This window comes from Palaemon carinicauda, chromosome 15, assembly GCF_036898095.1.
Source record: "Palaemon carinicauda isolate YSFRI2023 chromosome 15, ASM3689809v2, whole genome shotgun sequence".
NCBI classification, from domain to species: Eukaryota; Metazoa; Arthropoda; class Malacostraca; order Decapoda; family Palaemonidae; genus Palaemon; species Palaemon carinicauda.
In genome coordinates this window covers 62,522,572-62,546,964 of record NC_090739.1, presented here as the reverse complement: position 1 = coordinate 62,546,964, position 24,393 = coordinate 62,522,572, and the positions used below count along the sequence as shown (strand labels likewise).

General features: G+C 42.9%; 1 protein-coding gene across 2 annotated transcripts in view; it reads left to right on the top strand.

The window, feature by feature from the left end:
* The first annotated feature begins 473 nt into the window (after nucleotides 1-473).
* LOC137654636 (longitudinals lacking protein, isoforms H/M/V-like) overlaps nucleotides 474-24,393 on the top strand; it is a 46,863-nt gene continuing 22,943 nt past the window's right edge. Inside the window, exons 1-2 of one of the 2 annotated variants that reach the window (XM_068388438.1) lie at nucleotides 474-600; nucleotides 3,928-4,025. In XM_068388438.1, the coding sequence (XP_068244539.1) occupies nucleotides 3,945-4,025 (81 nt within the window). In that variant the 5' untranslated portion in view covers nucleotides 474-600; nucleotides 3,928-3,944. Of the gene's footprint in view, nucleotides 601-689; nucleotides 820-3,927; nucleotides 4,026-24,393 lie in introns of those variants that run through there. The other variant, XM_068388440.1, reaches the window with a different exon arrangement.

The window sequence follows — 24,393 nt, the reverse complement described above, 5'->3', positions numbered from 1 at the left end:
CAGCTGGTGTAGTTTAATCTGTACAGTTTATGAGAATCAGTACTCCAACATCACTATCTTCAACTCATATCGAAAGGCTTTTGTTTGGGTTCTTTAACGCTGAAAATTTAAGAACACGAGAAAACATTTAACGCATCTGGAAGATATTTAGATATGAAATAGTTTCTTTGGAATTCAGTACTAGAAAACTGGTTCAATAAAAATTCATATATTCCGATAAAATATTATTTTTTATACACCCAGAAATAATAAATCTTTTAAGGGTTCTTTTTTCAATTTCCGAAACGACATCACAGTCATAATTGCGAGCTAATTTAATCAAATACAGAATCAGTTCAATTAAAATGTAAAAGATATCTAACAGAAATTAAGAATACATTGGTTTAACCTTTCAAAATATGAAAGTAGTTGAATACCTTCGCTGTAACAACACTCTAAAATATCTATCAGATGCATCTTTGTTTGTTGACATCTGGCGCAGGTGTGTGGAGTGGAACCTCAAGAGCGGCCGCCACAAAGGACGCAACTACTTCCGGCCGTTTCTCAACTTTCTGCTGGTTTATGTTTCGATTGTTTTCCCTCCTACCTGGAGTACCAAAGGTACATATATGGAATTCGGCGTTATTTTTTAAAAAGAACGTGAAATATGTGTATAATCTTGAAGTACGTAGAGTCAGGTTGCCGCGTCATGGGTCATCTGGGATAGTTTGACGCGTCCAGCTGTCACTCAGCAACAGGCAGGTGGTAACGCTTGTCGGGTACGAACGTGAAGCGTTACTGATGCTAGTTGACGTCGAATAGTGTTTTCTTAAAGCATCGGTACGTTGCAAGTCGTGGTTGGTAAAATTCAAGCTCGTTATCCAAGCACAGTGTTGGCGTAGTCATGAGGCCAGGCTGGTCCAGTTGCTTAAGATTTTGTATGGCAGACGTCCATGCAAAGGCCGTTTTGGTTGATATATGATACTTTATTTTCTAGTGAAACTTAAACGTGAACCCCATTTCCTTTTCCAAGTCCATTGTTTATTTCTGGGAAACTGGTTATCTGATTGTGAGTTACTGCACATGTGTTGTGTACACATGCTTTTGACAGTGGTAAGTTTTGGGAGCCTTTGTATTTGGTTGAAATGGTCCTGGCCGTTAATTAAAATGTGGGTAGATAATCTATTAATGCATAATACTCATAATGGAAAAAATAAGTATTCCTGATGTATTTATAGGTAGATTGAACTTTTCAAATGCAAGTAATTGTGAGGAACCCATTTGAGGAACATGTTTAAATTATTGGTGATTTTGTTGCTTTCACAGTGACCTATGCTGATGGCATGCATAACACATCAATGTACTGCTTGTCAGAAGAGAGGAGCAATGAATTAATGTTTATTTGCAGTATTTTTTTTTTTTTTACCATTTGTTATTAGAGCTATTTGATATTGCATTAAGAAATCTGTTGTCTTTGGCTGCTAAATTTGAGATATACGATACTTTCATTTCTAGCAAAATACATTAACCATATAATTTTCCTACTTACTATCTTTTGTTTTATCCATTTGTGACCATGAATAATGGGACAAGCCACCCACTTTGAAGGTTTTGTACCTCCCCATATAAAACCAATTAGGCTGTTTGAACCCAAATGAGAAACCAGGGTTTGGGATAGGGAAACACCAAGAACAAGCAATTTGCAGTAGTAGTTAGAAATGCATAAAAGACACAGGATATCCAGTTGGAAAAATATATGGTTCATGTAGTTGGCGCGAAATAAAGTACAGTATCTTAATTACCTGAAATTTTATATCATGTCTCTCAAATGGTCTTCACTCCACTATGGCTTGCATTGCTTGCAAATAAGCATTATCTTCTTGCTCCTTTGTTTTGCAAGTGCTAAATGGATGTGCTGCGGACGCCAGCCTGTTGAACATCATTTCGGTGATACTTTTTACTTTTTGATGAGCAAAAACAGCTATGCTTCAGTGGAAAGTGTTTTATATATGCTCAATTACTGAAATTTCAAAATAGACTGAACTCCCCTCTGGGTGATGTCATCATGTGACGACTGTCATGCTGGAACTCAGGAGAATGGGTTGGAAATAATGTTTGTTGCAAAACATTTGAGAACATATGCATAGGTACTTTAAGCTCTTAATTTGTTAAAAAACTAGCTAATGATTGCACATAACCGTAAAAGCTACTTAGCCTAAACCGATTGCAAATGACGCATGTGCAGTAATCCACCATCAGTCTCTCAAAAGTAAAGAATGGACTTAAACAATTAAACTGTGTTCACATTTCAATTGATCGATAAGGAGGTTATAATGTCACTGCCCTCATTAGTCATTAGGGGGAAAATGACGCAATAGCCAGCACTTGGTCCATTTCTTATAGTAATTTCCAGTTTCTTTAGAAATTAAAATATCGTGGAATTTACAATTTTTTGTGGCACCCATTATTAATAACATAATTTCTATTTGTTCTTGGTCAAAATACAAACCAACGTCCTTTTAGGTAGGGAATTTATTTTCAGTGCGAGCTGCGTTGATTGTTAAACAAGCCGCTAAGTAACAGGTGGGAGCGAGGGCAAGGAGCTTGGTCCCATGACCAGTCAATAGCTCTTCACTTATGGTTTTGGCTGCAACAAGTAAAGACATACTGTTATGCCTTTAATCAAACTTTTCACTATCCTTTTCTTTCAGGAAGTAAATTCTGGTTGTTGATTGCTATGAATGTGAAACAAGACACTCATATGTGCAAGAATGGACTTTACATTCAGTTTTTGTTAAACCGTCTGTAGATCTACTCTCTCTGTACTTCCGACTAGGGGCATGATTGTTTGCAAACATCTATTCTTTAGGAGGGGGAGGATGGTGAAATATATACCAACCTTTTGGGCATCATATGCCAGGTATACTATTCAGACAGCTATCCCCATTACGGGGAAGGGATCCCTCTTTTGACCACATACAGTACTTGGATGGTAGTACCAATCTTCTTGTACAGGCCAGACCCTATCAGCCTGTTCATCCCAATGGTAGATGGTATCAGACAGATTGACACTTCTAGGGAAGAAAAAGAACCATCCAGTTTCAATTCGGGGCAACTTCCGACCCACCAATCAGTAAGTCTTCCTATTTAAAAGGACAAAAAGTTTGTTTACATGTAAAGACAAATAAATGTTTAATATTTTATATTTTTATAACTATACAAACCAGATTCATTTAAAGCTAAACTTCCTACCTCAACCATCCTTCTCAGTTCTAAGCTAAAGGTCTAAAGTGAAGAGCTTTCAACAGGTTGGAGGTGGTGCTCCTCGGCCTTGATCACCACCTGTCATTAAGCACCTCGTTAACGAATTCAATGGCCAATCAGGCTCCGTTGAAAACATATTCTTTGCTTTAAGGGACTCAGGTTTGTATAACTAAGAAAAATACAAATTACTCTTAAAATTTGTTATATTTTATATACAGTAATGGAAAATTACCCATACATAAACAATAGGAATTTCCCACATTACATTGCCTGCATAGGGAATGTATGTATAAATTGGTAGGACAGTATAAACAAAAGCAGTTTTTATTTATTGTGAATGAAAAATATGTCTTGCTCATCATTTAATAACCTACCTGTAGTGTAAGTGTTGAGTTGTATTGATTTAACTGATTTTTCTCCCTGAAGCAAATAATTTTTTTTGTATTGTATAAATAATTATAAACCATAGACTGTAATTTCTAAACACTTGTGCAATTTCTAGACCATTACAGTATTTCTGTTTTGGTAAAATTATATATTGGATAATAACGTAGCAAAGTCAATACAGCATTAATCATTTATGGAGGTCACATGCTAAAGTATTTTGGGAAATTTCTGGTTTTGTCCTCCAGTATTTAAAGTGAGTCACAAGTGTTTTTAATTATCAAAACTTTTTTTTCACAGAAGTGAGGGATTCCATTATGGATGATGAATGTTTATCTCTTACCTGGAATAATCATGGAGCTACATACAGAAGTACCTTGAGTGTCCTAAGAGAAGAAGTAAGTGTTTAACAGAAACTAAACGTTGTTTGTAGTTTGATAAAAATGATTTCAATGACTCTTCCTGAAATTTATTGCTTTCTCCTATGAAAGTATAGCTCCAGCCTGTAAAATAAAAACTTCTAGAAATCTTATTGGTAATATATGTTACCTTGTATACAGTAGCTCTCTCCTGTCATGCAATACTCCCCCCTTTACTAGGTGCCGCCTTGTTGAACAAATGGCTATCCATATTTGCTTGGTCGTTGGCAGCTTCAACACACTCTTGAGCAGCTCTTCCAATTTTGTGTTTTGTCAGTCTTAGTAGTTTGTTCAAGTTATCAGTAAAATATTCAAGATTGTAAGGTATATCTCCCAAGTTTATTAATGTTTGTTTGCTCTATTTGCAAAATGAGGGAACTTCTCAAGATCTTTGACCTTCACACCAAGTATACTCTTTGCAAAGATAAGATGTACTCTATGAAGGGTAGATATGCAGAGCATTGAAGTGGTTCAGACCTTACAATGCAGGTTTATTTGAATTATGTGGAATCAGAACAATGATAGAAAAGCTAAGAATATAAAGAGAGTTAGGAGTGCTTTCTTTAGAGGTGAAAGATCATGTGACTCATTAGGAGCAGTTAGGGCTCACTGGTGTAGTGTGAGGAATATACGGAAGCAGGCCTACACCTTGTGGAGTAATTGCTTTTGTAGTTTAGTCATTTGGAGTAGAAAGGTCTAAACAGATGAAAGGGGAAGAAGTTCTCATCATTCAGTACTCACTTGGGACATGTATGCTGAGGTTAGAAGAAAAGTTTAAGGGCTTGGGTACCAAAGGTTGGAATAAGGTTGACAAAGGGGTTCAGGGGCAAGACCATTCAGGTGAGGATTTTATAGTTCCTAACACCCCATAAACTTCAGGAGTTAAAAATGTTCTTGTATGTTTTCCTTCTATAGCACCAGTATTGCTAGCCTATTGATTTCAGTACTTTACCCTCGACTGCAGATGCTAATGTTTGGCTTGGCAGTATTAATGATACACTGGCTCTTTCTCCACTTTAGTTAGGACCAATGTCTTGCTCACCCTTCATCTTGGAGCAGGGCCTAGAATGTTATGTGGGTTATGCCCTAATCCTTCAACTGCATTAGCCCCGCTTTCAGAAGTGGTTGTTCCACGAGAAGCATTAGCAGCAGGTCCTGAGGGTCACACTAGGGACCTCCAAGTGGTAATCACCCGTAAGAATTGCGGTTGAGGGCCTCAAGCAGGCAGCTAGGTGAAAGTAACCTAGACAAATGGTTCCTTGTTCATAGTAATAGACAGTCTTGTGAATCGGTTATTGCAGCCGCAAGAAGAGAGGAACACCAACTAACGGGGTCATCATCAAGTGGTTGTTTGTTTAGTGATCATAAAGCACACTTAATAGTTTGACGTATATCTTCAGGTCTGGCCTTGCCACTTGATGCAAAACTTTACAAATTTTTTAACTCCCAAGAAAACCCACAGGATACTAGCCTGAAAGAGGATGCACTCCAAGAGTTGACCCAAGGAAATTTGCTGCATACTTCAGACTAAAAGTAAGGAATGTGTTTCTCTATTTAAAGTTCTCCATAACTTGATAGTAGAGAAATTACCTTACCTCAAGAAGGTGCTGTTGAGACATGCAGGTTTGGTAGTCACCGACAGAATAGTGGTACCCAGAACTGACTTCAAACCCTTACTTTATCAAACACTTAGAGAGAAACCAAAAGGGTTGTTGAAAAGAGAGAAAGAAAATGGGGTGTGAAAAAGAGAGAAATAAAGGAAGAGTGATCATCAGGTCGGGATTATCCTCTGCCCTCGTAGACATGATCTTGGTCAGGTGGAGAAGGACGGCAGTTTACAAGACTGGCGAGCCTTCTGGCCTACGTCTTGGTTTAGCTCAGAACACTTACCTGGCCTTCCAAATTAATCCTTCTGGATGGAAATTTGTATCTGAAGGAAGAGTATCCCAAATGTGTCAAAGAGTTCAAGAAACTAATCAGTAGTATGGCTAAGGCCCTTGGAAAGGAACTATATTGCAGATTCAGTTCTTGGGGTAAGTGCTCCAGACATTTGAAGAATGGGTAGCTCAATATGAAGAGATTCACACCTTGTTAGAGTTTTGGGCCAGATCAGGTATGATACAGGGCTATTAGGCAAGTTCTGGTAAAACTAGCAGTTGAGAATGGGCTAAATTCCATGTGATGGTCCAGGGTAATAACTACTAGTAGGGGGAACTTACATTACTTGACTGACTTTTCCTGTCTTCAACCAGATTTGTGGGTCATAAGACTTTTGAGAGGGCTACCAACTACTTTTAAGGTTCACTCCACTTTGGCACTTCCGCCCATCACCTTCAATTTTAAACGGCCGATGGAAAGAAGTCCCAGTCACTAAAGCAGGAGGTTGAGGGGGAGACAGTGTTCCTGGTTCCAAAGTTTTTGAAGGGTTGGAGGCCAGTACCATACTAGATGTTTCAAGGCTAAACAAGACAGGTCTGTTAATGATGTAGCTCTCTTTGGAGACATCATCATCATTGGTCATAGCAGTAATTTGGAAAAGTCATTGAATGTTCTCATTACACATGTCAGATGCTGATTTTCACTTTGTGCTGCTTTCAGATTTGAGGTAGCATCTAAGATTTGTTTGTGGAGGCAAGGTGTTTCAATTTCAACTTCGACTTTAAGACAGCCCTTCAGGTTTTCATGAGTTGTGTCACCACTAGCTTGGTAGTTAGATCTTCTAAGGATTAAGAGCATATTGTACCTGTACTATTATTGTTATTATTATTATTATTACTACTAGCCAAGCTACAACCCTAGTTGGAAAAACAAGATGCTATAAGCCTAAGGGCTCCAATTAAAATAGCCCAGTGAGGAAAGGAAATAAATAAATGATGAGAATAAATTAACAATAAATCATTCTAAAAACAGTAACAACGTCAAAACAGATATGTCCTATATAAACTATTAACAACGTCAAAAACAGATATGTCATATATAAACTATAAAAAGACTCATGTCAGCCTGGTCAACATAAAAACATTTGCTCCAACTTTGAACTTTTGAAGTTCTACTGATTCAACTACCTGATTAGGAAGACCATTCCACAACTTGGTAACAGCTAGATTAAAACTTCTAAAATACTGTGTAGTATTGAGCCTCATGATGGAGAAGGCCTGGCTATTAGAATTAACTGCCTGCCTAGTATTATGAACAGGATAGAATTTTCCTGGGAGATCTGAATTTAAAGGATGGCAAGTGGAGGGGATGAGGGAAAGTTTGTTAGAATCCTAGAAGAAAACTCTGTGCTTTTTCAGGAGTTGTGTGATTCTTGTTGATACAGGCAATCTTTATTGTTTCTCGCTCAGTTGATTTTATATTGGGAATGATGATAGCTTCCATTTATTTCCTGATTTCCCCATCCAGCAAATGAATCCTGTCCTTCCGGAGTCTATTGACAGAGTTCAGGCAAAGAACAAAGATATGAGCACACAAATGGATGTGCCTATGAGTAACCATGGGATCCTCAGAGAAGTTAATTCCCCACTCCTGGTTGAGAATGAGACCATTTCAGTTTCCTCTAAGCTGCTATTAGGAGAGATGTATGGACCCGAAACTAGTTGTGGTTCTCACCGTTCAAGGATCAGGCAGGATTGATGGCATAGTGAAAGTTTGACATACCTGTCGTAGATCAGACTGAAAATTTCCAAACATGCTAATCTTTTGTTACGATTAATACAAGGTTTGGGAGTAACCTTAGAAGATATACACCTGCCAGGGCATTGGACAGGAGGACCAACGCACAACAACCTGGAGATAACAGTTTGAAGAACCAGGTAACGATGACAGTCTTTGCTCTTCATCCTGACCACATACATCTGGAAGTGGTAAAACTCAGTTGGAGACCCTGTTTCATTTAACAAAGTTTGTCCCAGGGAAACAGAACATTCTGGCAGATTAGCTAAACAAGAACTAGATGATCCCCATGGAGTGGCCTGCATCTTCAGGTGTGGAAAGAGTGAGAGAAACTAACTGTAGACATGTTCACAATTTCTCTTAACAAGATGGATGTTTTCTGCTCTCAACTTCAGGATCTCATATGACTAACAATGGATGCCATGCTCTGGGATTTATTGGATCTGGACATCTATAGTTTCCCTTTTTCAGAGATTCAAAAGTTATTGATCTAGTTTCAAGGCTCTTCCAATGCAAAGGTGATGTATGTAGCTCCTTATTGTCCTTTGAGGAAGTGGTTCACAGATCTTTGTCCTCCTATAGTGAGGGAAAAACACAGATAATGTATTTTCAAATAGTTACACTGCCACCTTTGGCACCAAAATCCCGTCATGCATCATCTAATTGCATGACGACTCTCCACCATCTGCTCGGAACAAAGTGGTTTTCTCTGGAATGTCTATAGCAGCAATGAGAAAGTCCACCAATAAGATGTATCAGCATTCATGGAACAGTTATCATACTCGATGCAGATCTAGGGGTTTGTCGTACCCCAACTCGAGTCTTGATAACATTATCTTGTTCCTAAGGTTTTTTTCGATGTACTGTATAAAGAAGTTTGTTTTTCAATATTAATCTTACCCGATGATCATGTAGCTGTCAACTCTGTTGCCCGACAGAAATCTACGGTCGGGATACGCCAGCGATCGCTATACAGGTGGGGGTGTACACAACAGCGCCATCTGTGAGCAGGTACTCAAGTACTTCTTGTCAACAAGACCTCAATTTTTCCTCTGTCGTGCCACCGGCTAGACCTACTTGGATACGCTGTTGATTCTGGAGTTATTGTTCACGATTTGGTGATGTATTTGCTCTAGAGTTTAGCCTTCGCTATTCAGGAAGCTTTATCATTAGCTTAGCAAGCTTTTGGAATTAATTTGATTTAATTATGGTGACGAAGAGAGTATGGACTCTCTTTCACTTTTAAATGGCCGACACTTCCCTTTGACAGAAGTGTTGGTGTCGAAGAGAGTATAGACTTTCTTTCACTTTTTATACCCACCCTTCCCTTAGACGGAAGTGTGTTTAGGTTTTTGGTAATTTTGCTTAACAAAGTTATAGATTTATTTTATATCTCTCCGCCATTTATAAGCCTCTTCGATTAACTTCCATTTATTATAAACTTATAAAAATTAATTTTTATGTTTGTTTATATGCGACCTTTCCTAATAGTAGGCGGTCCTTACTTGGAACCGAAGTTAATTAACATTGAGCCCGTCATATTGTTTTTCCTGTTAAGAATTTATGCTATTTTAATTTTAATGTTTTTGAAAGAATTTCTTTGATAGTCTCGTACTGTTTTCAAAGTTGAACTAACGTTTTGTTTAGTCTCCGCAGTTGTTGACGTTCAGAACGTTCAACTTGCGCTCTATCGTTACGATAGAGAGAGAGTATTTCACGGTTTCACGTTGCAGTAAGAGTAAACCGATTCTAGCGTTTCGTTCATTCTTTCTTAGCTTAAATGGTTTTAATTCTAATAAAGGAACTTTTTATTTGGGAAACCTTTCAGTTTTTTTCCTTTAACAAATAATATGTTTTAACGATATATATAATTGGGCTCATCTCTCAGGTTCTAAGTCAAGAGAGAGAGAGAGAGAGATAGAGACGGAGGGAGAGAGAGGAGGATAAACGTTTCGTTCAAGCGGGTAACGTTGTTCTGGTTTTTTTTGCTCTTCTCCCTAGTCGCTATAGGGGAAGAAGGTAAAACGTTTCTAGAGTTTTATTCTTGTTCCCAGGCTTTATGCGGTGAGAGATTTTAAACGTAGTTTATTTGATCTAGTGTTTAGTCTCTTTTCCAGCCACTGAATTCTTTATCTTTCATTATGTTTTTCTGTTACATTGTAATACTGTTTTCGCAATTACTACCTTTTAATGAAGGATAGGATTGCGTGTTTCAGGTACAAACCACTTAAAGTTTCGAGTTCAGTGAAATAAGTGCAAACAGAAAATCAAAAGTGATAAAGTGATATGCACAAAGTGTTAAAGTGTTGCGTTCGAGGGTTCGTCTGTTCGTGCCAGTTGTTCACCTAGTCCGATACCTCTTACAAGCTTCCAAGCCCAGGGGAGAAGTAATGTCGAAGGACTTATGGGTTCCACAGGCCTTGATCAACGAACAGACGTTTCCCTCCGTGGTTTCGGGTGTATCTACACACGTTGCCGACGTGATCAACCCACCCACACAAAGACGAGAGAGCCCATTTATTCCTCGTCTGCGGAAGAGGTTTCTCGCAGAAACCATGGACCAAATCTTGCAGCTTTTAAGTGCAAGTCGGTCCCTTCCGCGCAAGTCCAACGGCCTAGGTGTAGCCACTGGGTCAGTTCGGACTTGCTGCAGTACGACAACTGCACACCTCCCAAGAGAGGCAAGGTGGTACCGCAACAGGCAGTAACTCCGTCTGTTGCCGCACCAGCGGTTTTAGACCCTCAGTCACAACGGACAGTAGCTCCGTTTGTTGTTGTCTTTCATAGACCCTAGTGGTCCATGCTGCAGACTATACAGTCTCAGCTTGCTCCTTCATGCAGGAGTATCATGCTGGAAGGTTGACAATGCACCTGTTAACCTACAACCCGCCGAGGTTGTGCGCTCAGCAGATACTGCGGCTGCCTGCTCCCACCCTCCACCTGTGAGAGCTCCACCACCGATGCGCAGTCCACCCTGCCAGACGCATGTTCTTGCTGCACCATCGGCTAACATGCGTGAGCTACCGCATCAGCAGTGGGAAGGTTCTGTAGAGCTGCCGGGTTCCAGCACTATGCGGCATTCTCCGCAGCCCATGCAGCATGCTCTGCATACCTTACAGCATGCTCCGCATACCATGCAGCATGCTCTGCATACCTTACAGCATGCTCCGCATACCATGCAGCATGAGCCGCATACCTTACAGCATGCTCCGCATACCATACCGCATGCTACTCAACCCACCGCAGCCCCTCCCACGCTCCAGCACTCTGCTTTTGTTGTTGCCAGCTCCCACACTCCGACTGCGGAGAAGGTTGACGATGCACCCGTGGGCCTACACCTCCCACGGTTGTGCGCCCTGCATGGCTTCCTGCTCTCACACTCTTGTTGTGAGAGCTCCTCCACCCATGCACAAGTCAACCCTGCCAGATGTATGATGACTCCCACACACAGAGCACTCCGTTGCCGTGCGTGAGCTACCACAAGCTGCCGTGTTTTGACACGGTGTGTCAGCCTCCGCAACACACTGTGGTTACCGCCACTCGCCAGCAGCAAACTAGTCAGTCAGGAGTTGAGGCTTCCCCACACAACTTTGGTTGTTGCCAACTCACAAACTGTCATACAGTTACATGACGTTGCCTTCTGGTCTGCTACTTATACACCAGTGCTGTATGTCCTCACGCTCCTGTTGTGGTTGACAGTTCAGTTTTTGACAGTTCACAGACTGTCAAGCAGTTTCATACGTTGCCTTCTGGTCTGCTGCTTTTGCACCAGTGAAACCCTCACTGAGAGAACCTAGCTTTTCTCGGATATGGTTCCTGTAGATGAGAAAGTGCTGTTCTCCCTCCTTCTGATATTCCCTTGAGGACTCTGTCATTTGGAGAGGAGCCTTAAGCTGCTTAGCCTCCTATGGACTTTTATTTAAGCATAACATGCTTCCAGGGAGGGTAAATGGTTCTGCTTCAGTCGCTAACCCCGTCTGTTGCCACACCTGCTCCCATAGACCTTGGGCTTTGTTGCAAGACATGCAGTCCAAGCTTAGTCCTTGATAGAGGATTTTTTTACGGAGTCAGTGTGTCACTGGGAAGACGTTCAACAACCAGCAGAGGTGACATGTTGTGACGCAGTGCGGCAACCTCAGCAGCGAGTGCAGTAGTGGGTGAGGGCTCAACCACTACAATTCCCTAATTCCATAACCTTTTTAATCTTTCTCTTGAAATGTTTTTATGGTTGTTTTTGGGTTGTCTGGAAGGCTAAGAAGCCTTTCGCATCCTGGTTGATTTGGCGGGTGGTCAAAGTCATTTCTTGAGAAGCGCCTAGATTAGAGGTTTTGATGAGGTCCTGTTGTATGGGTTGCAACCCTTGATACTTCAGATCCTAGGGGTCGCTCAGCATCCTAAGAGGATCGCGAGGCTCCGTAAGGAAGACGTACTTAAAAAGGCAGAGTAATTGTTCAAGTCGACTTCCTTACCAGGTACCTATTTATTTTGTTTTTGTTATTTTGATAACTTCTAAAATGAAATAAAAATTCTTAGCTCATATGATGTAAACATATTTTGCTGGTCTCTACCCACCCCCCTGGGTGTGAATCAGCTATTATAATCACCGGCTAAGTTAAATATTGAAAAATGTTATTTTGATGATAAAATAAATTTTTGAATATACTTACCCGGTGATTATAAATTAAAGGACCCTCCCTTCCTCCCCAATAGAGACGCAGTGGACCGAGGAGAAAATTGAGTTCTTTGTTTACAATGAGTACTGGGTATCTGAACGACAGATGGCGCTGTTGAGTACACCCCCTACCTGTGTAGCGATCGCTGGCGAATTTTTCCGTAGAGTTTTTCTGTCGAGCAACAGAGTTGCAGCTATTATAATCACCGGGTAAGTATATTCAAAAATTTATTTTATTATCAAAATAACATTTTTCATTTTATTGATAAGTGTCTATTAAACTGGCCTTTTGGAGGAAGAAGCAATATGAACAGAGAAGATTCATAGAAATAGACACCATTTGTAGGTTAAAGTTAATTATTTAAATATTTAACAGTTCAATAACATCTTTTAACCATCTCACCTATTGGTAGAAAAGTTCTTTCAATTGTGTGGTAGGTACCAAAGTTAGATTGACCAAGAAGAATATGGGTAGTCACACATGACTGAGAAGCTGCTCCACAGGGCAGCTTATTATTATTATTGCTTACTAAGCTACAACTCTAGTTGGAAAAGAAAGATGCTACAAGCCCAAGGGCTCCAATATGGAAAATAGCCCAGTGAGGAAAGGAAATAAATAAACTACAACAGAAGTAATTAACAATTAAATAAAACTAGCAATAAAATAAATTCATATATAAACTATAAAAAACTAGAGGAAGAGAAATAAGATAGAATAGTGTGCCCGAATGTACCATCAACCATGAGAACTCTAATCAAAGACTGGAAGGCCATGGTACAGAGGATATGGCACTGCCCAAGACTAGAGAACAATGGTTTTAATTTGGGGTGTCCTTCTCCTAGAAGAGCTGCTTACCATAGCTAAAGAGTCTCTTCTACCCTCAAGAAAAAAGTAGCCACTGAACAACTACAGTGCAGTAGTTAACCCCTTGAGCGAAGAAGAATTGTTAAGTAATCTCAGTGTTGTCAGATGTATGAGGATTGTGAAGAATATGTAAAGAATATGCCAGACTATTTGGTGTATGTGTAGGCAAAGGGAAAATGAACCATAACCAGAGAAGGATCCAATGTAGTGCTGCCTGGCCATTCAAAGAACCCAATAACACTCTAGTGGTAGTATCTCAATGGGTGGCTGGTGCCTTGTCTAACCTACTACCTAGTTTATATATGAAATATTTATTTGTTCCAACATGGAAACTTACCTCAAACTACTTTCTTAGGAGTACCTGGGATCTCCTCTCATCCGACCAGAGTTTTGTGTAGTTTACCTTACTTCCGTTTTCTGTGAGGGCTAACCTCAGGCGGAAGGATACGTGCCGAGGCTAGGCCCGGGTCAGGGAGCGTGCTAGCTTGGGTCTCAACCCTCATTTAGTTCTCTGGTCGCGTCGCGATATCATCTCGACGCTCTCCTTATCTCAGTGCGACTCTTTGTGTTCTCACGTGTTAACCTTGTCCTTATTACCCTTTCCCGTTGCATTCCTGTGTCTTGCGGTGTTGCGATAGTGCGTGATGGAGCATCCCCGCCGTTGTCCTGGGCCTAGAGCTGGGAAGTCGTGTGGTGCGTTTCTTTCTAAGCCGGAGGTAGACCCTCATTCCTTGTGCTCGTCGTGCAGGGGTAGAGTGTGTTCCCCGTCGGACACGTGTCCGGAGTGCGATTCTTGGAGTGAGGTGCAGTGGGTACGATTCGGTGCCAAGAAGAAGTCTGCCAAGCAGTCGCCCAAGAAGGCTAGCACCTCTTCGCCCTTTACGTCTCCAGAAGGACCATCAAGTAGAGTTTCCCTTCCATCTTCCCCTACCCAGAGTAGGGGACGAGGTAAGTCCGTTGCAGAGAAGAAGCCAGAAGTTCAAGAGTGTTATTCATGATAGTGGGGTAGCAGCATCTTTCCAGGCAAGTGGAGGGCCTGAAGGTGAGGTTAGTGGGGGTCCTAGAGACGATGCCCTGGTGCTCGCGGGTCATGTCTCGTCTGATGATCCCATGTGGAGTAAAAATGTCCCTGTCTCTTCGCCCATATCATGGGCATGTTTTTCAGGTACCTCCGCAGCTGAAGGCGCCCCCGAGAAGGAAGACTCACCGGCGGCGGATCCCCTCGAATGGGTGCCTCCTAGGACGCCCTGTAGGTCCCCGTTGAGGTTGGAGGATGGCCTCGGATCCTGGTTCCCCAGCGTAGAGCGCCCACGCTCTCCCCCAGCACCGCCGTCGTCAGTACCGGATGTGTTCCTGCAGCCCACGCCCTCCGTAGGACAGCAAGCCGTTCAGACGACCACTCTCCGGGCCCCTGCCCCTCGGACGTGTTATGAAGAGTCCTCCGATTCATCGGTTGCTACAACCTCCTATTCCTCGGAAGGGGAAACCCGGAGGAATTCCGGGCAGAAGCATGAGAGATCCCGGAGGAGGCACTCCCGTTCGCGTTTACGTTCCAGGTCTCGACCTGGAAGGAGGCGCTCCAGGTCCCCTAGGAGAAAATTCAGGAGGAGCAGATCACCAGGGGAGGAATGGGTGGTCATCCCCCGTAGTAAGCTTGTGGACCTTACTTCGGTCCCGAGCACTTCAGGTTGGCGACCCAGAGACAAGTCTCTAGGAAGGTTCTCCTTCAGCCACAAGCTGGAACCACGGAGAGACTCGGCCCCGCGGACCTCTTCCGACAGGCGTAAGACCGTGAGGGTTCCGACTCAATCCGCCCAGCGGAGGGAGTCGTCCCCTCGGATGGGCAGCCTCGTCGTGCCCTCGAAAGTGGCACCGCGGACGCTGAAGAAGGAGACTCTGCTTCCTCCGTCGGGCAAGCCCACAGAAGCCTCGTCCTCCATGACGAAGGAAAGACAGAGGATGGAGGCCCTTGCCGCCACGGCAATGCCCGTCCTGCGTCCAGAACCTTACGCGGAGGCATCCGTCGGAGGGATTCCTCCTAGAGAAGTAGGCCGCCAGACGGAGGACATCGACGACGACGTGGAGGGTGCCCCAGCGGAGGACTCGGCTTACAGGAGGGTGATACGCCTCATTAGACGACACCATCGGATTGAGGAGCCTAAACCCTCCGCGGAGGATCCCTGGTGCTCTAGCCTCAATAGGCTAATGGAGGCCCCCGTCCAGCGTAGGGCTCCGTTGGCTCTTCCAGTGGCCAGGGACGTGAGGCTCGGTAGAGCTCACGTCAACAAGATTGTGGCTGGCAATGCAGAGGCCCCCAAATCTCAGAGTTCCTCGAAGTTGCTCCAGGGACTGAGGTCCCAGAGTAAATTCTATCTGCCAGAGTGACAGCGTCCAGGGGCCTGCAAGTTGGAGCCCTCCCTCGAAGTTTTAGGCCAAGGGGCCCCGGATGACAGAGCCTCATCAGCCCCAATCTGCTTCTCCCACTCAGAGGCGACGATGATGGAGGAGATGGCGAAAGACCTAGCTAGACTGGTGGGCTTCCACGATCGTAGGTATTCAATCCTCCTATGACCTCTCAGTTCCAGGGAATCAGGCTCTCCTGAAGGAGCTAATTATCTCGGGAGGTAGAGCATTGAAGTTCTTGTCTTACCAGTCCCTAGCCCTATCAGCCAACTGGGTGCTTCGGAGGAGAGACACTGTCCTGAGCAAGTTGTCTAGGCGGATACCGTACAGGGAAGCGAGGGCCCTGAGGAGCCTGCCCCTATGGGAAGACTTCCTCTTTCCCCTGAAGGAGACAGAGGACATCATGGAGGAGGTCTTGAAGAGGAAGGATGTGAGTGTTCCCAGACCTCAAGCACCGCGGAGACCCATCCACAGGAGGCTTGCGTCCGATGGTCCTGCTACTCCTCGAGCCTCGTCTAGCCAGCACAGGAGAGACTCCCCAGCAGCTCCTTGGTCGCAGCTGTCCCAGCCCTCCCGTAGGGGAGCAGTATCAGCTCCAGCCTCGTTTAGAACTTCCTTCTCGGCCTCCAGGAGGGGTCGCACCGGTCGTTCCTTCAGAAGAAGATAGGGAGAGAGGCCCCTACTCCTGCCCAAGCCTCAGGTGGGGGGGATGCCTCAGACTTTTTTGGCAAACATGGAAAAACCACGGAGCAGACCCATGGACAGTAACAAGTGTTGAAGGAGGGGTACAGGCTACCATTTCTGGCAGAACCTCCACCCCTGATTCCAGCCATTCGGGCGGAGTGTTTGGCTCCCAAGGGCCCCATGAAGAGGACAGCCTTGCAAGAGGAAGTTTCCACGATGTTAGCAAAGGGAGCAATGGAAACGGTACGGGAGCCGGGCCCGGGCTCCTACAGTCGGCTCTTCCTGGTTGAGAAGGCAACAGGAGGTTGGAGACCGGTCATAGACCTTTCGGCCCTCAACAAGTTTGTGTACAAAACCGACTTCAGGATGGACACCCCGAAGTCGGTCATGGAGTCTTTGAGGAAAGGGGACTTCATGATGTCCATAGACCTCAAGGATGCTTATTTTCAAATCCCAGTTCACCCCTCCAGCAGGAAGTATCTTTGGGTGAAGTGAGGTGCCCAGATATTGCAGTTCAGGTCCCTCTGCTTCGGACTATCCACAGCGCCTCAGGTCTTCACGAGGGTCTTCGCAACAGTCTCAGTGTGGGCTCACGAACGGGGCATCCGCCTGATTCGTTACCTAGACGACTGGTTGCTCCTTTCATCTTCAGAGGAAGTTTTATGGGATCAAGGCGCGAAGCTACTGCAGTTCTGCAAGATTCTGGGTATCACCATCAACCTGGAGAAGTCTCATCTGTCACCCTCCACCAGGATGACTTATCTAGGGATGGTCCTGGATTCCCGTTTAGTGAGAGCCTTTCCGTCGGAAGAGAGGCTGACCAACTTGGACCAAATCCTCCGCCCCTTCTTGTCGGGACAACCCAGGAGAGCAAAGGACTGGCAGAGGTTAATAGGTCACCTCGTGTCATTGGAGAAACTGGTTCCCCAAGGGAGACTCAAACTCAGGAACATCCAATGGAATCTGAAGGGACTATGGAACCAGATAGATTCCCCCCACAAGGTGGTTCCTGTTCTCCCAGAAACAAAAGAAGCCCTAGTGTGGTGGCAAGACCAGACAAACACCCTCAAGGGGATGCCCTTCGCATCCGAGGCCCCCGAGATGCTTCTCTTCACAGACGCTTCCAAGGAGGGATGGAGTGCCCATCTCCTTGGAAGGTCAGCAGGAGGCAGTTGGACGGAAGAAGAAAAGGCATAACACATAAACATCCTAGAGATAAGGGCGTGCCTACAGTTCGTCAACCTTGTACGGGGAAACACCGTGGCACTGATGTGCAACAACGCCACAGTAGTAGCATACATAAAGAAGCAGGGAGGACTGAAATCGAGGGAGCTGTGCGATCTCACGCTGGAACTCCTGGATTGGGCCACGTCAGAACAGATCACGATCGCAGCGAGGTTCATTCCAGGGAAAAGTAACGTCCTGGCCGACGGACTCAGCAGGATGGGTCAAGTGGTGGGAACCGAGTGGTCCCTGCACTCAGAGGTAGCCAAGCTCATCATCCAGAAATGGGGTTTGCCAGTGATGGATCTCTTCGCAACAAGACTGAACGCACAACTCCCCGTATTCTGTTCTCCTGTCCCAGACCCAAAAGCGGCGTTGGAGGACGCCTTCCAACACTGGTGGGACAATCTGAACGTATACGCCTTCCCCCCTTTCGCGTTGCTCAGACAAGTGCTCAACAGGGTGAGGACGGCCCACAACCTAAGGATGACTTTGGTAGCGCACTGGTGGCCGGAGAGAGTGGTTCGCCGACCTAAAAGAAATGTCTTCCCCCTTGGCCTCTTCCAGACAGGCCGGACCTGCTGCGGCAACCCCACTTCCAAAGGTTCCACGACAATCCTCGGTCCCTCCGCCTTCACGCGTGGAAGTTATCGAGCATCTCCTGAGGAAGGAAGGCTATTCAGCAGGAACGGCCGAAAGGATGTCGGGATATCTGAGGCGTTCATCGGCAGCGGTGTACCAGGCTAAGTGGACCACCTTCACGAAGTGGTGGTGCTCAAGAAACATCAAGCCGTTGAGGGCCTCTATTCCAGAGATTGCGGACTTCCTGGTACACCTCAGGGACGTGGTTGGTATGTCTATCCCGGCCATCAAAGGAGTCTGTGCAGTCTTAGGCCAAGTCTTCCTCCTGAAGGGCATCGATATGGGTTCCTCGAGACATATCTCAATGCTCATTCAAGAGCTTCGAACACGCATGTCCCCCTCAAGCCGTCAGAGTACCGCAGTGGGATGTGGCGAGAGTCCTGAAGATGTTAAGTGAACCCCCGTTTGAATCCCTGAAAGACATAGTGGACAGGGACCTCACCCTCAAGGCTGTCTTTCTGTTGGCATTGGCATCAGCTAAGAGGGTGGGTGAGATTCACGGACTGTCTTACGAGGTCTCACACGCGAAGGGTTGGCGTGAGATTTCCTTCAAGTTCGTCCCAACTTTTGTGGCTAAGACCCAGAATCCAGCAGTGTGGTATCCCAGGTTTGAGGGCTTCTCAATACCAGCAATTCCTCGTTCAGGCAATCCAGAGGACTTGAGGTTGTGTCCTGTCAGAACCATAAGGAAATACCTGGAGAGGACTGCTAATCTCCGTCCTGCCATCAAGAGCCTTTTCTTCTCCACAGGTACAGTGAAAAAGCCGGTTTCGAAAAACACTATCTCCTTCTGGCTAAGACAGGTGATTATCAGGGCCTATAGCAGTGCAGGCATTCCCCTGCTGGGAAAACCCAGGCCCCATGACATTAGGGGTCTAAGTACACTTAGATTCAAAAGTCCGCCGACACTCAAGGGGAATCGTTCGTCAGAGGTCTCTAGTGTTACCATGACAAAACAAAGAAAGAGTTGGTCTTCTTACTACCTTCAAGAAAATGGGCGGAGACTTGTCCAACCTCAGCGAACGCTTAAAAATATTATAAATCGAGTTGCCATATTTCATACTGTGGTATCATTTGTCCCTCGAGTATTCACTACAAATACACAAAACACACACACACACACACATATATATATATATATATATATATATATATATATATATATATATATATATATATATATGAAATTATTTTTACTATTCTTTTGAGGAGCCCAGTAGACACTTTCAATGGATGGGTAGGTGGTGGGGGGGGGGGGGGGGGGGGGGTTGGAAGGGGTAGGGATTACTCCTCCCCCGGGCAGTCCGACACTGAAGTATTTGAGGGAACAAGGAAGTCATTTGTATTTTAGAGGTTGTGGAAAGAGGTTAAGAAATTCTTGATACAACTTGTAAAATATTGTATCATTGCCTCAATCTAATTTGATAACCGTTAATGTTCCATGAAATATTGCTAACCTAATTCATAATTAGTTCATTTGTAGTAGCTAGCAGCAACCGAATAAATAGCCGTTGTTGTTCTAAGGTTGATTAGTAACCAAAGTTAACTACAGTATTAACTTTGCATAATAAATAATCTGTGACGGAAACAGTAAATACTGATGACTGCATAGCCCTTTGAATACAATCAGAATTTAGTGTATTGAATCGAAAAGGAATTGTATTGCGGTAAATGAGACCACTATTACATTCTAGCAAAATCTTTGAGAAATTTGCTTTATTGATAAATCATATAAAAAAGTCTCTTGTCCTCAGAACGACATAATTTCCCAAGATTTTGTAATGAAAGTAAGAAATACTAATTTTCCCGTAATATATTCTCTAATTTTCCAAAAAAATATAAGCGCAGGGGGCATGAGCACAAAATGATTTCCTACACTAATACCTTGGCTGTAAGTTATCAGTGATTATGTAATTACTAGTAGCTTTATCTTCAGAAAATTACGTAGCTTGATCACGCGGACTTCTAATAATCGTGATTCAAATAGGCGTAAGTCTCCATGATCAAGTTCCTATTTGTGTTCCTTTCATTCATTCGTTTATTAAACATCCTGGGTATCTTTAAAGAAAAATTGCCTTTTTCGCCGGTATTCATCTAAGGCCGTCAATTTTAGTTCCTAGTTTCTCACTATCCCTCAAGAAAAGAAATCTCTCATAAGCAGCAGCAAGAAACACCTTCACTTGACCATTCCAACCTGGAACCTTTTGAAATTTGTGTGAAGCCAAGACGAGATATTCCTTAGCTAGATTAGAAAATAAGGCATTTTGAGCACTATTTCACTCACCTTTTTTATACAATTTCAATCACATTCCTTTATAATTATTCCAGTTAACGAAGATATCTTGGTTGATTTTAAAGCAAACGGGTAAATTATCCTACAGAGTACTTTCGTTATGAGCATATTAATTGGAAAACTTGTGGTATATGGAGGACTACAGAACTTAATGATCTATAGTAACTAAATAGTATAACTTCGAGCCGGACAAATGTTGGTATAAGGATTCTCTCTAACGAATCCTTCAAACACTCATAAGACAACGATTCTCTAATTACAGCTATTATTATTCCAAAATCTACCATTATGTGGATGAGCATTCAAGTCCAACAAAATAATCCCGTTATCTCTACTCGATGATAACTATCTCCAATTTTGTCATAGGGCCTCAGTAATTATCAAGCAAATTAAAGCCCTTGTAATAAAGATTGAATTAGCAACACAGCAAAGATTTTACAGTATATATTTAAAATTCTAGTTTAAAGGTCAATGCCAACCGTTCTTAGCCACAAATACGGGCGGAAAAGGAAAAGTAAAAACTTCTATGAATAAAGGACAAGTATGGTTGCGAACTAAAGACTGAGATGGCACATCCCCTTGAATCTGAATGACTTGGGAAATATTTTTCAGTAAAGTATCCTTATGTATTCCAAAATGATCCTATCTATGAATATCTGAAGGACTATGAAAGTATTTAGCAATCAATTTAGCATTCTAAAACTGAGTTTTTGGAAGCATAATACAATAATTTTTATTGGAAACATTGCAATATCAAGCGAAAATTTCTCCTGATATGCATGAATCTCTAGAAATCAATTTATATGGTGACCAATTACTACATTCACTACTGTAATCTCTCTCTCTCTCTCTCTCTCTCTCTCTCTCTCTCTCTCTCTCTCTCTCTCTCTCTCTCTCTCTCTCTCTCTCTCTCTCTCTGTGAATGTCCTCAAGGCTCGTATAACTCATATATGGCGTTTTTATGAATACTTTACAACATCGAGCCATAGATGAAACTGGAACTAGACTAATGTCTGATCTCCGAACAATCTAATGTAGCTGTTAACGGAAGGAATTGTTAAGTTAAGCCACTCCATTAATTTCTACATGCTTATACAGATTCTAGATACACACACACACACACACACATACACACACACATATATATATATATATATATATATATATATATATATATATATATATATATATATATATATATATATATATATATATATGTCTGTCTGTGTGTTTTGTGTATTTGTATTGGATAGTTGAGATGTCAAATAATACCACAGCATAAAATATGAAAACAAGATTTGTAATATTTTCCAGCGTTCGCTGAGCTTGGACAAGGCTCCGCCTATTTCCTAAGAAGTAGTAAGAAATGCAACTCTTTGTTTGTTTTGTCATGGTAAGACTAGAGACCTCTGACGAGCAATTCTCCCTGAATGTCGGCGGACTTTTGAATCTAAGTGTACCTCCCTAACTTTCGAAAGAAACATGGCAGTGGTACAGATCCTAAGAGCAGGCGCCTGGTCTAACCAGTCTACCTTCACTACACACTACCTGAAGGAATGCTCGAGGAAGTCCCTAGACAGGTTCTCTATGGGAACAGTCATCTCCGTGCTCCAAGCGATTTAACGGTATAGCCCCAGGTACAATCGTGGGTAGTAAGACCAAGAGACACAGGTTCGTTTCCTTAAAACCTCCTTGTTCTTCCTTCACTCTTTTTTCCCTCGGGATAGACTCAGGTAGAGCCGGCACAAGACCTCTAGTCACAACATCCTCAAAGGACACATCTCCGAGGAATTCTTGCACAAGTGAGTTACTTAGACACTAACATGAGCTCTTTGTGTAGTTTCTCCTACGTTTCGTTTTCTGGCCTCCTCCGAACCTAGCCCCCTATCTAGGTCCCATTTCATCCTGCGTAGCTAGATCTAGGGGTCAAGAAGGACACTCCCACCTCCTAAAGTGCAAGTCTCCTAAGAAAGTAGTTCGAGGTAAGTTTCCGTGTTGGAACAAATCACAAATTTTAGGTAATTTGTATTTTTCCTAACATACTTACCTCGAACTACTTTCGGGTAATGGCCCGCCCTTCCATCCCCGAGTGCCTTACGGACCCTTTAAGTAACTAAACAACCAAGAACTTACTGAGGGTCAAGACCCAAGCTAGCACGCTCCCTGACCCGGGCCTAGCCTCAGTGCATGTATCCTTCCACCTGAGGTTAGTCCTCACAGAAAACAGAAGTAGGGTAAACTACACAAAACTCTGGTCGGATGAGAGGAGATCCCAGGTACTGTACTCCTAAGAAAGTAGTTCGAGGTATGTTAGGAAAATACAATTTTAAATATTTAACTTAGCCGGTGAATATATAATACAGTAGCTGCAACTCTGCGGCTCGACAGAAATCACACTAAAAAAAAAACTCGCGAGCGATCGCTATGAAGGTTGCGGGTGTGCCCACCAGCGCCAACTGTCGGCCAGATACCACTCTTGCATGTAAACAAAACCTTCAATTCTTCTCTGTCGACGTTGACGACAAGATGTATCAATACTCGCTGTAGAACCTGGAGTTTTCTCAACATATTTGGTGAAGTACTTCATTTTGGTTTGAGCTTTCGCAGTGCAGGTGTTTTATCTTCATCTTAAATCTTGAACTCGTTTTTGGATAGATTTAATTTTTGATGACAAGAAAGAGAGTATGGACTTTCTTTGACTTTTAAATGGCCGACCCTTCCCTTAGACGGAAGTGTGTTTTAGGCTTTTAGCAATTATCTTATCACGTTATAAATTAATTATAGATTTTCCTCTATATATTTTATATCTCAACCGCCTTTATTAGGCCTCTTCGATTAGCTTTCCATTTATAATAAACATCAAAATAAATTTTAATGATTTGTTTATATGCGACCTTTCCTGAGAGTAGGCGGTCCTAACTTGGAAACCGAAGTTAAACAACGTTGAGCCCTTTTCAATCGTAAATAACTTTTACAGAGCTAATGATTTAAAACTTGTTAAATGAAATATTTTTAGTAAATATTTTATGATAGTTTTCTTTTTTCTTTGAATAGTCTTCGTACTGTTTCAAAGATGAACTAACGTTTAGTTTATTTATGCTACGCAGTTTGCGCTCTATCGTTACGATAGAGAGAGAGAGTATCACGGTTTCACTTTGCAGAAAGGGTAAATCGATTCTGACGTTTTGTTCTTTTTTCTTTTAAAGCTTAAATGTTTTAAAGACTATTTTAAAGGAACTTTTAATTGAAAAACCTTTCAGTTTTTCCTTTGGTCAAATAACCTGTTTATTGACGAAAGGTAAGTGGGCTCTTCTCTTCGGTGCGAATCAAGAGAGAGAGAGAGAGAGAGATAGAGACGGAGAGAGAGAGAGGAGAGAGAACGTTCCGATCTTTATCTCGTCCCAAGCGAGTAACGTTGTTCTCGAGTTACTCTCGTCCCTAGTCTCTGTACGGGGAGAAAGGATAAAACGTTTTTAGTTTTTATTCTCGTCCCAAGGCACTTTACGGTGAGAGATTGAAAACGTAGTTTTGAATGAACTAGTGTTTAGTCTCTTCCCCAGCCACTGATTTTTTTTATGTTAAAATATGTTTACTGTTTTTTGCTGGTATTAATGTTCTTACATTATACGACTGATTTCGCAATTATAACCTTTTGATAGAGGGTAGAATTGCGTGCTTCAGGTAGAAATCAGTTTTATTCATACCTAATGTGAATTGTTTAAAAAATTCGATTTCAGTGAATTAAGTGCAAAACAGAAAATCGTAGTGATAAAGTGATATTGCGCAAAGTGTTATCAGTGTTGCGACCGAGGGTTCGTCTGTTCGTGCCTGTCGTTCGCCTAGTCCGGGACCTCTTGCAAGCTCCCAAGCCCAGGGGAGAAGTAATGTC